Source organism: Gobio gobio, assembly GCF_949357685.1.
Source record: "Gobio gobio genome assembly, chromosome: 10".
NCBI lineage: Eukaryota > Metazoa > Chordata > Actinopteri > Cypriniformes > Gobionidae > Gobio > Gobio gobio.
In genome coordinates, this window is record NC_137116.1 from 16,653,903 (window position 1) to 16,667,249 (window position 13,347).

At 43.3% G+C, this 13,347-nt stretch overlaps 1 protein-coding gene across 2 annotated transcripts in view; it reads right to left on the reverse strand.

Annotated features, from left to right (window-relative positions):
- Window positions 1-13,347, reverse strand: part of mfsd14bb (major facilitator superfamily domain containing 14Bb) — a 669,309-nt gene that overhangs the window by 13,308 nt on the left and 642,654 nt on the right. The window contains exons 3-8 of one of the 2 annotated variants that reach the window (XM_079827547.1): window positions 7,156-7,251; window positions 5,211-5,273; window positions 4,908-5,035; window positions 3,302-3,416; window positions 2,012-2,230; window positions 912-1,025 (exon numbers count right to left, since the gene is read on the reverse strand). In XM_079827547.1, the coding sequence (XP_079683673.1) occupies window positions 912-1,025; window positions 2,012-2,230; window positions 3,302-3,416; window positions 4,908-5,035; window positions 5,211-5,273; window positions 7,156-7,251 (735 nt within the window). Of the gene's footprint in view, window positions 1-911; window positions 1,026-2,011; window positions 2,231-3,301; window positions 3,417-4,616; window positions 4,677-4,907; window positions 5,036-5,210; window positions 5,274-7,155; window positions 7,252-13,347 lie in introns of those variants that run through there. The other variant, XM_079827548.1, reaches the window with a different exon arrangement.

Genomic DNA, 13,347 nt, shown 5'->3' on the forward strand with positions numbered 1-13,347 from the left:
CTCGCTATTCTGACTCTCTCGCAATTGCGAGTTTACATATTTGTGATATAAACGCGAAAATTGTCGCAATACTTTTTTCCTCAGAATTGGACTTTATAACTTGCAATTGCAGTTTAGATTTCGCAATTCTGAGAAAAGAAGTCAAAATTGCAAGATATAAACTCGCAACTGCGCAAAAAAGTCAATTGTGAAGAAAAGGTCAGAATTGCGAGTTTAATTCACGCAATTCTGACTATATCTTCCAATTGTGACTTTTTATCTCGCTATTCTGACTCTCTCGCAATTGCGAGTTTACATATTTGTGATTTTAAACGCGAAAATTGTCGCAATACTTTTTCCCTCAGAATTGGACTTTATAACTTGCAATTGCAGTTTAGATCTCACAATTCTGAGAAAAGACGTCAGAATTGCAAGATATAAACTCGCAACTGCGCAAAAAAAGTCAATTGTGAAGAAAAGGTCAGAATTGTGAGTTTATATCACGCAATTCTGACTATATAACACACAAATGTGACTTTATATCAAAATGATGTGATTAGGGAGCAGCTTACGAGTTAACATTCACTGAGCAGTTATAGCATTAGCATTAGCTAACGGCTGCAAGTGGCAACACAAGACTAAACATCATTATTCAAAAATACTACTCGCACGCATCAAACTCAGCATTCCTGAACATGTGCTTTCTGCAACTAGCGCTAATTGTTTGGGCCAGCGATAAACTCTTTATACTCGGCTAAAGAAATAACTTTTTTTTAAAGAATTTTCCCAGACAACAACAAGATTTTTCAGGACATTTTACATTTTGGAAGGTTTTCCAGGACGAGTGGGAACCCTGGTATTTCTTGTTCAATATCGGGTTCCATTGAGTTCCATTGAGTGGAGTTAAACGGGGTAATGGACCAGTAACACACCTGTCCCAGGTAGAGGAAGAAGCTGGAATACTGTCCGGCCTCCGGCAGATAGGACAGGAAAACTGTGACGCAGATGAGCAGAACTGTGGAGTCTTTCCCAACCTTCCTCAGAGACTGAACACACACAACAACACCTCAAAACTCAAAGTTCTGCATTATCATAGCTGAAGGAAAGCATCTCTCATGTTAGGGGATGTGATGATGTGTTCGCACCGGACGCAAATGATGCGATTCGCGCTAGTGATTATACATGTTAAGTCAAAGCAAAGGTGCGAATCGCCCGAGTTGAAAAATCTGGGTAGCACTTTAGAATAATGGTCATTAGTTAACATTAGTTAAAGGATTAGTTCACTTTTAAATAAACTTTTGCTGATAATTTCCTCACCCCCATGTCAGCCAAGATGTCCATGTCTTTCTTTCTGCAGTCGAAAAGAAATGAAGGTTTTGGATGAAAACAGTCCAGGGTTTTTCTCCATATAATGGACTTCAATGGGCTCCAAACGGGTCAAGGTCCAAATGACAGTTTCAGTGCAGCTTTAAACGACACCAGATGATGAATAAGGGTCTGATCTAGCCAAACCATCAGTTTCTGAGAGAAACCCAGCAGTATTTATGCTATTATTTTACCTCTTTTCAGACAAGCGTGATCATCTCTGAGCTCCGCCATAACTTCCGCTAAGTGAGGTCAAAATACGAGCATGGTCATAGATATATCGATCGTAGATGCCTCATTCTACTGATCCGTGCAAGCGCTAATGAGGCATCTACGTATACATCTATGATCACGCTCGTATTTTGACCTCACTCTCCGGAAGTTATGACTGAGCTCAGAGATGATCACGCTCGCAAACTTTTATTTTGGATGTGATTGATCGCGATTAATCTTTTGACAGCCCTAAATAATAATAATAATAATAATAAATCGCATTTTAAATCGCGCAATTTTAAACAGAATAATCGCAATTAGATATTTTCCCCAAATCGTGCAGCCCTATTAAATTATAACAACGTTTCCAGAAGCCCTGTACTGAAGCGGTTCGGTACCAATACGTGTCCCATCACACCCTTAGACAGAGTCCATAAAAACATGTGTAACTTACAGCGAAAGGATCCGCCTGCTCCCAGGAAAAGGGAAAGCCCCATGACGACAGTCTCATTTTGTCGGGCAGAGACTCGGGCACCACCAGCAGGACGAACAGGATATCGGCCACAGCGATGATGGTGGCGAGCAGAACCACCAGACTGTCTCCATACTGGGCGGACAGGAACGCTCCTATAGCCGGACTCGTCACTAAACTCGCAGCGAAAGTGGCGGAGACCTGAAACCAAACACCAACAGCCCTGAAACACCACAGAACCACCAGACGAATGAAGCATCCTAGAGACAGAGCGGATTTAGGCCACGCCCACACCGGGGGGGAAACCAATCAAACGCTCTCCATTGACTTTGCATTGCGTGAGGCGGCCTCTGTCATTTCGGACTTATAACAAAAAACAGAACAATGTCTAAAAGCAGATGTGTGACAAAGTGTACAGCAAACAAGCTAAAAAACAGAAATAAGATTTATTAGCTGTCGACCCAAAAAAATTAAAAAAAAATCCCGCTCTGTGACCCTCAGCATGCGCTGACCCCGCTCTGTGACCCTCAGCATGCGCTGACCCCGCTCTGTGACCCTCAGCATGCGCTGACCCCGCTCTGTGACCCTCAGCATGCGCTGACCCCGCTCTGTGACCCTCAGCATGCGCTGACCCCGCTCTGTGACCCTCAGCATGCGCTGACCCCGCTCTGTGACCCTCAGCATGCGCTGACCCCGCTCTGAGACCCTCAGCATGCGCTGACCCCGCTCTGTGACCCTCAGCATGCGCTGACCCCGCTCTGTGACCCTCAGCATGCGCTGACCCCGCTCTGTGGCCCTCAGCATGCGCTGACCCCGCTCTGTGACCCTCAGCATGTGCTGACCCCGCTCTGTGACCCTCAGCATGCGCTGACCCCGCTCTGTGACCCTCAGCATGCGCTGACCCCGCTCTGTGACCCTCAGCATGCGCTGACCCCGCTCTGTGACCCTCAGCATGCGCTGACCCCGCTCTGTGACCCTCAGCATGTGCTGACCCCGCTCTGTGACCCTCAGCATGTGCTGACCCCGCTCTGTGACCCTCAGCATGCGCTGACCCCGCTCTGTGACCCTCAGCATGCGCTGACCCCGTTCTGTGGCTGAGTTGCTGTTGTTCCCAATGGCTTCCACTTTGTTATAATCCCACTAACAGTTGAGCGTGGAATATTTAGTAGTGAGGAAATGTCCCGAATGGACTTATTGCACAGATGGCAATCCTTGTCCTGAGTGTGCGTGTGTGTGTGCGTGTGTGTGTGTGTGTAAGTGAGGTGTTCTCACCAGTCCATATGCTGTGCTTCTTTCATGCTCTTCTGTAACATCCGCCACATACGCAAATATCACAGAAAATGTAACAGAGAAAAGTCCAGAGACTGACATCAGAGCGAAAAACCACCTGATGAGAGAGAGAGACACACACACACACACACACACGTCATCTTTACGCATGTGAGAATGTTCAATCAGTCACGTTCCCTTCAACAACACAAACATCAGCAGGTCTAACAGCACAAACTCTTAACCAATCACAGTCCGCCTGTGAATCAGTGCATTTCCTCAGAGGATTCGAGGCTCGTCTCTCATGAGTGACACGGCTGGAGATTTGGTGCCATGAGAGTCATGAGATGGAGCTCACACACACACACGCTCGCTCTCACACACTCTCTCTCTCTCTCACACACACACGCTCGCTCTCACACACTCACACACACACGCTCGCTCTCACACACTCACACACACACACGCTCGCTCTCACACACTCACACATACACGCTCGCTCTCACACACTCACACACACACGCTCGCTCTCACACACTCACGCTCGCTCTCACACACACACGCTCGCGCGCTCTCACACACTCTCTCTCTCTCTCACACACACACGCTCGCTCTCACACACTCACACACACACACGCTCGCTCTCACACACTCACACACACGCTCGCTCTCACACACTCACACATACACGCTCGCTCTCACACACTCACACACACACGCTCGCTCTCACACACTCACACACACACGCTCGCTCTCACACACTCACGCTCGCTCTCACACACTCACACACACACGCTCGCTCTCACACACTCACGCTCGCTCTCACACACACACGCTCGCTCGCTCTCACACACTCTCTCTCTCTCTCACACACACACGCTCGCTCTCACACACTCACACACACACGCTCGCTCTCACACACTCACACTCACACTCGCTCTCACACACTCACGCTCGCTCTCACACACACACGCTCGCTCGCTCACACACACACGCTCGCTCACACACACACGCTCGCTCACACACACACGCTCGCTCACACACACACACGCTCGCTCTCACACACACACGCTCGCTCTCACACACACACGCTCGCTCTCACACACACACGTTTGTTTTTGTGAAATGTGAGGACATTCCATAGGCGTAATGGTTTTTATACCGTACAAACCGTATTTTCTATCCCCTTACACTGCCCCTAAACCTACCCATCACACACACACACACACACACACACACACACACACACACACACACACACACACACACACACACACACACACACACACACACACACACACACACACACACACAGTACCATGGGCTGATCCTCATCAGTGGGATGGGTGCGCAGGTGAAGAACACTGTGAGCAGGAGGAAGCTCTCTCACACACACACACACACACACACACACACACACACACACACACACACACACACACACACACACACACACACACACACACACACACACACACACACACACACACACACACACACACACACACACACACACACACACACACACACACACACACACACACACACACACACACACACACACACACACACACACACACACACACACACACACACACACACACCGTACCATGGGCTGATCCTCATCAGTGGGATGGGTGCGCAGGTGAAGAACACTGTGAGCAGGAGGAAGCTCTTTCTGCCCCACACATCAGACAAGGCCCCGATCAGAGGAGCGCTCACGAACGACAGCAAACCCTGCAAACACACTCCGGTTACAGCGAAACACACACACACACACTGCAGAATCCCTCTCAGGGCACAGCAAGAAAAACAGGACGGATCATGTTTAGCCCTCATTGATCGAGGACCGTCACACAATCTACAGTCAAAACAAATGACATGCAAATGTGCGTCCGCTGAAGCCACTGACCTTGACGCCCTGGATGAGGCCATTCATGAGGAACGTGTGCTGGGGAAACGTCTCATGCAGGACCTGGAACCAGGAGAGCATTAGAGGACCAGCTGGAACCGTACATCTCCTGGGCGTGGTGCTCTCACACACACACACACACACACACACACACACACACACTGCCCCTGCCCTTAAACCTACCCATCACACACACACACACACACACACTGCCCCTAAACCTACCCATCACACACACACACACACACACACACTGCCCCTAAACCTACCCATCACACACACACACACACACACACACACACACACACACACACACACACTGCCCCTGCCCTTAAACCTACCCATCACACACACACACACACACACACTGCCCCTAAACCTACCCATCACACACACACACACACACACACACACTGCCCCTAAACCTACCCATCACAGGAGACATTCTGCATTTTTACATTTTTAAAAAACATCACTTAGTCTGATTTATAAGATGTTTTCCTCATGGGGACCAAAAAATGTCCCCACAAGGATGAGGATTTCGGATATTGCTATCTTTGTGGGGACATTTTGGGCCCATAACGTAGGGATTACCAGTCCACACACACTCACACACACACACACACACACACACACACACGTCCTTCAGACTCACCGTCAGCATGGGTGTGTCCTCACACACACACACGTCCTTCAGACTCACCGTCAGCATGGGTGTGTCCTCACACACACACACACACACACACACACACACACACACTCACACACACACACACACACACACACTGCCCCTGCCCCTAAACCTACCCATCACACACACAAACACACACACACACACACACACACACACACACACACACACACACACACACACACACACTGCCCCTAAACCTACCCATCTCACACACACACACACACACTGCCCCTAAACCTACCCATCTCACACACACACACACACACACACACACACTGCCCCTAAACCTACCCATCTCACACACACACACACACTGCCCCTGCCCCTAAACCTACCCATCACACACACAAACACACACACACACACACACACACACTGCCCCTAAACCTACCCATCTCACACACACACACACACACACACTGCCCCTAAACCTACCCATCTCACACACACACACACACACTGCCCCTAAACCTACCCATCACACACACACACACACACACACACACTGCCCCTAAACCTACCCATCACACACACACACACACACACACACACACTGCCCCTACCCATCACAGGAGACATTCTGCATTTTTACATTTTTAAAAAACATCACTTAGTCTGATTTATAAGATGTTTTCCTCATGGGGACCAAAAAATGTCCCCACAAGGATGAGGATTTCGGATATTGCCATCTTTGTGGGGACATTTTGGGCCCATAACGTAGGGATTACCAGTCCACACACACTCACACACACACACACACACACACACACACACACGTCCTTCAGACTCACCGTCAGCATGGGTGTGTCCTCACACACACACACACACACACACACGTCCTTCAGACTCACCGTCAGCATGGGTGTGTCCTCACACACACACACACACACACACACACACACACACACACACACACACGTGTCCTTCAGACTCACCGTCAGCATGAGCGTGTCCTCTCACACACACACACACACACACACACACGTCCTTCAGACTCACCGTCAGCATGGGCGTGTCCTCTCACACACACACACACACACACACACACACACACACACACACACACACACACACACACACACACACACACACACACACACACACACACGTGTCCTTCAGACTCACCGTCAGCATGGGTGTGTCCTCACACACACACACACACACACACACGTGTCCTTCAGACTCACCGTCAGCATGGGTGTGTCCTCACACACACACACACACACACACACACACGTCCTTCAGACTCACCGTCAGCATGGGTGTGGTCAGCAGACCCCAGGAGAAGAACTCCAGGAAGATCACCACCACTGCATGGGCCACCCTCGCCCGGCCGATGCTGCGCTGCTGCACACACACACACACACACACACACACACACACACACACACACACACACACACACACACACACACACACACACACACACACACACACACACACACGACAACATGTAACAATGAGAATTTAGAAATGCTTTCAAAATGAAAAATTGCTTTAATAAAAAAAACAATGTCTTTGAAATGAAGACAGCGTTTGGAGTGCAGAATAATCTGTTCCCTGAGTCACGGCCTTTGCTGTTATTGTGAGTGTACACAAATAAAAGTCGACAGTTTATAGTTTATTATAATTATGTCTTGATCTGATCTATGGCTAAAATGACGGAGTATTGTGAGTTGTTTCCGCTGTCATAAAGGACAAAATCCATCAGAACGCGCCGGCGCCTTCGTCAGACAGAGGGTTAAAGAAAACACAGCCTATTTAGTTTCATAGCTAGGCTGTGTTTAAATATTATATTTTTTTATTTTCATATGTTGATTATGAAAAGTCAGCAGTAGAGTAAGGCACATAATCAGATGCGCATATGTCTGGGGACATGGATTTTGAGCACGTCGTTGAATTTTGTTTTCTAGAAAGTCTTTCTTTAAAATTAATTTCGTTTTGTATTAATTGTATTTTAATTTTGATCAATGTTTAATCAACTAATTGCCTGTATATTTAATAAATAAGAAGCAAACCAAGATGGTCTGGAATGGATTGACGTGTGTAACTGGGCTTTGAGTACGGCTGAAACTACAGCGTCTTTCTGTTTTAATACATTTATTGACTATATGTCTTAATTACAGTCTATAGATAGTTATGATATTTGTGGCTTGTCCATCATTACTATAAGTTACGCCACGGTCCTTATTAGGAGAAAATACATGTTGTTTTAACGACATAAGATGTCCTTATTACAACATACTTAAATGTAGGCCTTATGTGGCAGCAATGCGTCTGTAAATGTGAAAAAACTGTTTCCATTGCATTTGAATTGCATTTGCATTTGAATTGAGTTTTCGCGAAATTCACACGTTTCCATTGGGCGTATTTTCAATTCGCAACTTCAAACTGCGCAATCTAAAGGGTAATGGAAACGCAGCTAGTGTTTGGCTGGCCTGAGTAGAAGTCAAATGTAAACTTCATTACTATAATTAGGTGCCAAACCACAAAGTATTCAGTTTTTTCGCTACTCCTCCTTCAAAAGCTGTCCAATTCTCACAAAACTTGGCAGAGATGATCTTTGGACCGAGCTGAACAGAAATGACTGAACAGAAATTTTTGTCCTACTGGAAAACAAATTAATTTATGATGTCACGAACTTAAACGAGGTCAACCCAAAATTGGTTCTGAGGCTGTATCTCGGCCAAACTTTGACCAATCGAAACGAAAATTGGTGCGCTTCCCCAGACCTATGCCGAATCTGGGAACAGCGCCAGCTACAGGTCATATGGAAAATGTCTATTTCTATTCATAACTTCTGAACGATTTGTCAGAAATCATAATTGTGTCTATGAATTCCTCATGTCATGCCGAATCCGTGGATATCAGTTTTGCCAGGATCGGATAAACCAGGCACTCTCAACCCTGTCATATATTGCAATATCTTTTAAAATATTTGACATATCTGCACAATTTTGTATGCATGATCGACAGCATGTCCTGAACGTACCTGAGAAGTTTCAAAACAGTAGTGATCGACCAATATATCGATTTACCGATATTTCCCCCGATATTTAAGCATTTTACCATAATCGGATATCGGTTTTGTAATATCGGATCTACCGATAAACGGGCGTTTTGAGAATTGCGCGCAGGATCGCCATTACAGCGCATCTGAGGCGAGACAACGGCCTGCACAGCTAAAGTACACTTGCCTGCTTTGCTGTAATTAGTAAACTTTATTTAACATAAGTCATTAATACACAAATTAGATATATTTGTATATAAATGCCTGAAATCTAGCTAGTTTATTCAGGATTTGACGGATTATTTGACATGCCTCCGTGAGCTCGTCTCATGTGGCGTTCACACAGGACGCGATTCGCGCGAAGGTGGCCGCTTGAACATTTGGAGTTTACTCGCTTCATTCGCGCGTGAAATTCGTGCGAATTGCGTGTGATATTCACTGCACAACAGACTAGGGATGCGCGGTATACCGGTACTGGAAAAATACCGGTATATATTTTATTTCAAACGGTACGATATCATGATTTTGCTCATTTCGGTATATGCTGCTGTTTCCGAAGTTCACCGCTAGGTGGCAGCGCGCTACCCAAACTGACGCGAAACCGGCAAATGTGGCAACAGAACAAGATGAATACAGCAGTTGAATCTCACTAAACACGCACAAAAAACTCATTAATAAAGAGAGGAGTAGACGTGAAATTTGGAATTACTTTGCTTATAAAACTGCTGAAGAATCATCAAACCTTGCCAAGCATCGTCACTTAATTCCTGACTTGTAAGACATTAAGAGATCGACAGGTGAGGGTATAATTCTAACGATCTAATTTAGACATTTTTCTTTTAACACTGATTAACGCACATACATAAGATCGTATCGTTTAAATATAAAGAAATCTCCAGCGTTCGTTTCAACCAGTGACGTTTAGACCTCATAATATTTGCATGCATACTATTGCACTATTTACATCCGCGAAAGACATAACCAACTGTGTTTATGTAACTACTCACCAAAGATGGACATTTTTGACATAATTTTGTGTGTATTTGACTGAGGAAAAACAACTTAATTTGGAATGCGCGAGCTCTTTAGGCTTGTGTGTGTGTGTGTGTGTTTGTTGTTGGCATGAGCGCAAAGAAAACTCTCTCTCAAAGAGCTCTCATCCCATATGTAGTACGAAATGCTATAAAATCGCTCGCATGTTCAAATTGGCGAGGTTTAAAAAGACGTGGGCAGTGATTTCCGTCAGCTCTCCCGCAACGGAAGTGAAAGTGTTGAATCTGAGCGTGCAGATGCTTTTATAGCGCAGGTGCGATGTCTTTTGAAGCCAGAAGCAATTTGCTCATTTTGAGAGAATAGAGACGCGCACTATTGCTGAAATTACTTACAAAAAAGTTTCCAAATGACTGATTGATGTGATAATCTTTGTTGATTAATTTAATAATGAACATTTGCGGTAATTTCCCGGTTCATAAACCCAAAACTTGCGAGAGTGTGTAAAATTATGCGCAATACCCGCATCAAAATTCAGACCCTGTATGGTATGGATTTAATATCGGTATTTCGGTATTAGATTGTGGTTCCGTACCGAAGACAAAATTGTGGTATCGAGCCATCCCTACAACAGACGTGAATTCTCCTCATGGGCGGGGCTTCTGCCAGCGGCTCGTCTCGTTGAGAAATGTCTGACATGGGCTGGGTTTCACGTCTTTTTTTTGTTAAAATCTACTGTTAATGTGTCACAAAACGTAGTTTTAAGACTTTTTCAGTCGATAATGTAGTTGTTTAAAGCTCAAATGTGTAGTTTATTTATATAAAGAGTGCCTATTTGAACATGTGATCTGGTGTTTTGGGAGTTGTGAGCTCCTGTGGATCAGCGGCGCTCATTAGCCTTTCCTCAGCCAGTTCTTCTGCCGCTGCTCTGATGTCTCTGTGGCGGCTCCAGATATAATTCGTCTTGTAACGGCTGCTCTCATGGATCTATAATTTGTTCCCTGGCAAATCGTTTAGGCTGAGGGCAAAGAGAAGTTTCATTACTTTATATTTTTAGGCTATAACTGTACGTTGCAGTTGTAACGTTAGCCTACTAGCGCTGACTTTGATTGTTTGACTGAATTGTTTGCTTTTTCATGTGTAGCTTCTTATACCTTTTACTTATACTTTTGTATTATTGATCAAACATAAACTTGCATTTAACAAAAAGAGACTGTGTTGTGTTTCATGTCATTTAATGTTATCACAGTGATAATCATAATGTCTGAAGCAGATATTAATATACAGATTTTCTCCTCATTGTTGTCACTACTAGAGCAAGCTCCTGATTGGTTAACGCGGCGCGAACATCTGCCAAAGTTCAGATTTTTCAACTTGAGCGATTCGCGCGTTCAAAACGCTCAATTCGCGCCGCCTCAATCGTGTGAATCGCGCCGCAGAATGCCATTTCGCGTCTCTGCATTGACTTAACATGTAAATCACTCGCGCGAATCGCGTCCGGTGTGAACGCAGCATTAGAGTGAATAATCCATCAAGTCTTGTCCAAATACAGACGCAACTTTGCATGAATTAAATAATACAGCCATGAATGAGCACATGTTGGAAATAAAAGCGCTGAGTTTAATTCTCTCTCTGTTGTCTGTGCTCATCTTTAGTCTCGTGAAGTCGTCTGTATTTCGGGTTGATGCTCAGGAAATGCTCCACCGCATATATAACTTTAACAAGATTCACTCGTTTAAAACACCGTAATTAATCATATAACCATTAATTCGGTAATAAACATCGAAGTAAACAACTCTATGGATATGAATTATTATCTCCACGAACGATCGCAGTTTGAGTAGTTCTGTGTAAATGCAGAGATAAACATCAGTTAGTCAGCAGATATTTCATAATCTACAACGACAAAAACATTAATAATTCTGATATAACTTAACACACCATTTGAGAAATGCAATAAAATTAGGGCTGTCAAAAGATTAATCGCGATTAATCGCATCCAAAATAAAAGTTTGTGTTTACATAATATATGTGTGTGTACTCTGTTAATTATTATTTATATGTAAATACACACACAAGCATCTCAGCATCTGCCCCATAAACCTGTTTCGTTTGAGTTCATAAATGGCTCCGAAATGTAATACTTAATTTTAAACTACAGTTTTAGTAGATTCATAAACTGTTTAATCGGTTAAAGAGTGAAGAATAATGTTAAATAACTGAATAATATTCTCTGGAACATTGGAATATAACAAACAAAACATCATATTTTATGTAGGGCTGTCAAAAGATTAATCGCGATTAATCGCATCCAAAATAAAAGTTTGTGTTTACATAATATATGTGTGTGTACTCTGTTAATTATTATTTATATATGAATACACACACATTTATGTATATATTTAAGAAATATTTGCACGTATATACTGTATATACATTTATATGATCTATAATATATATATATAAATATAAATGTTTTATATATAAAAATAATATTTTTTTCTTAAATATATACATGCTTGTGTGTGTATTTATATATAAATAATAATTAACAGAGTACACACACATATATTATGTAAACACAAACTTTTATTTTGGATGCGATTAATCTTTTGACAGCCCTAATTTATTCTTACAATGATCTATTTTAATTTTTTAATAATGAAAATGTTATTGTAATAGTAATATTTCTTATTTTTATTTAGCAATAATTATAATCATAATTATTATTAGTCATAATATATAAACACAAAATGTTATATACACACTTTTCATTTGTAATTTTTTTTTTAATAATAATATTAATAATAACATTTTAAATCGCAATCGCAATTTTAAACAGAATAATCGCAATTAGATATTTTCCCCAAATCGTGCAGCCCAAGACTGAACGGATTTTTGCTTCTGGTACAAAGATCTCATCAATATTTGATATTTGAAATTGAACAAAGACATTTGCTTTATTGTTGTCATCAAGGGCCATTTGGAATTCCTAAAGTGTCAGTGAGGGAAGCTTGAAGCTGATTGGTCAGTTTGAATGTCTCATGTTTGGGTTTGGTCACATGGTCAGGGAAAAGGATAAAAGAACATTGTAACTATTGCTCTCTCTTTTCTTATGGCCTCTTCTTCTCCTCCCTTATATCTTTGTCTCTCCCTTTCTTTCTTTCTTTCTTCCTTTCTTTCTTTCTTTCTCTCTATCCCTCAGGAAACATTCTCTTCGTGCAGTGTACGATTAATGGTATAAGTTTATCATCTCATACATCCATTTTTAAACTATTAACCATAACCAGATTTTGTCATTAAATCTTTACATTTTGATAGATTCTGACTTACTCTGTAATTATGAACTATCTCTAGTAGATTATGAACGGATATCATTTCAACAGAGGGTTAAACAACTACACTGTAAAAAAATTATAGGATCAATAAGTTATGACAACATC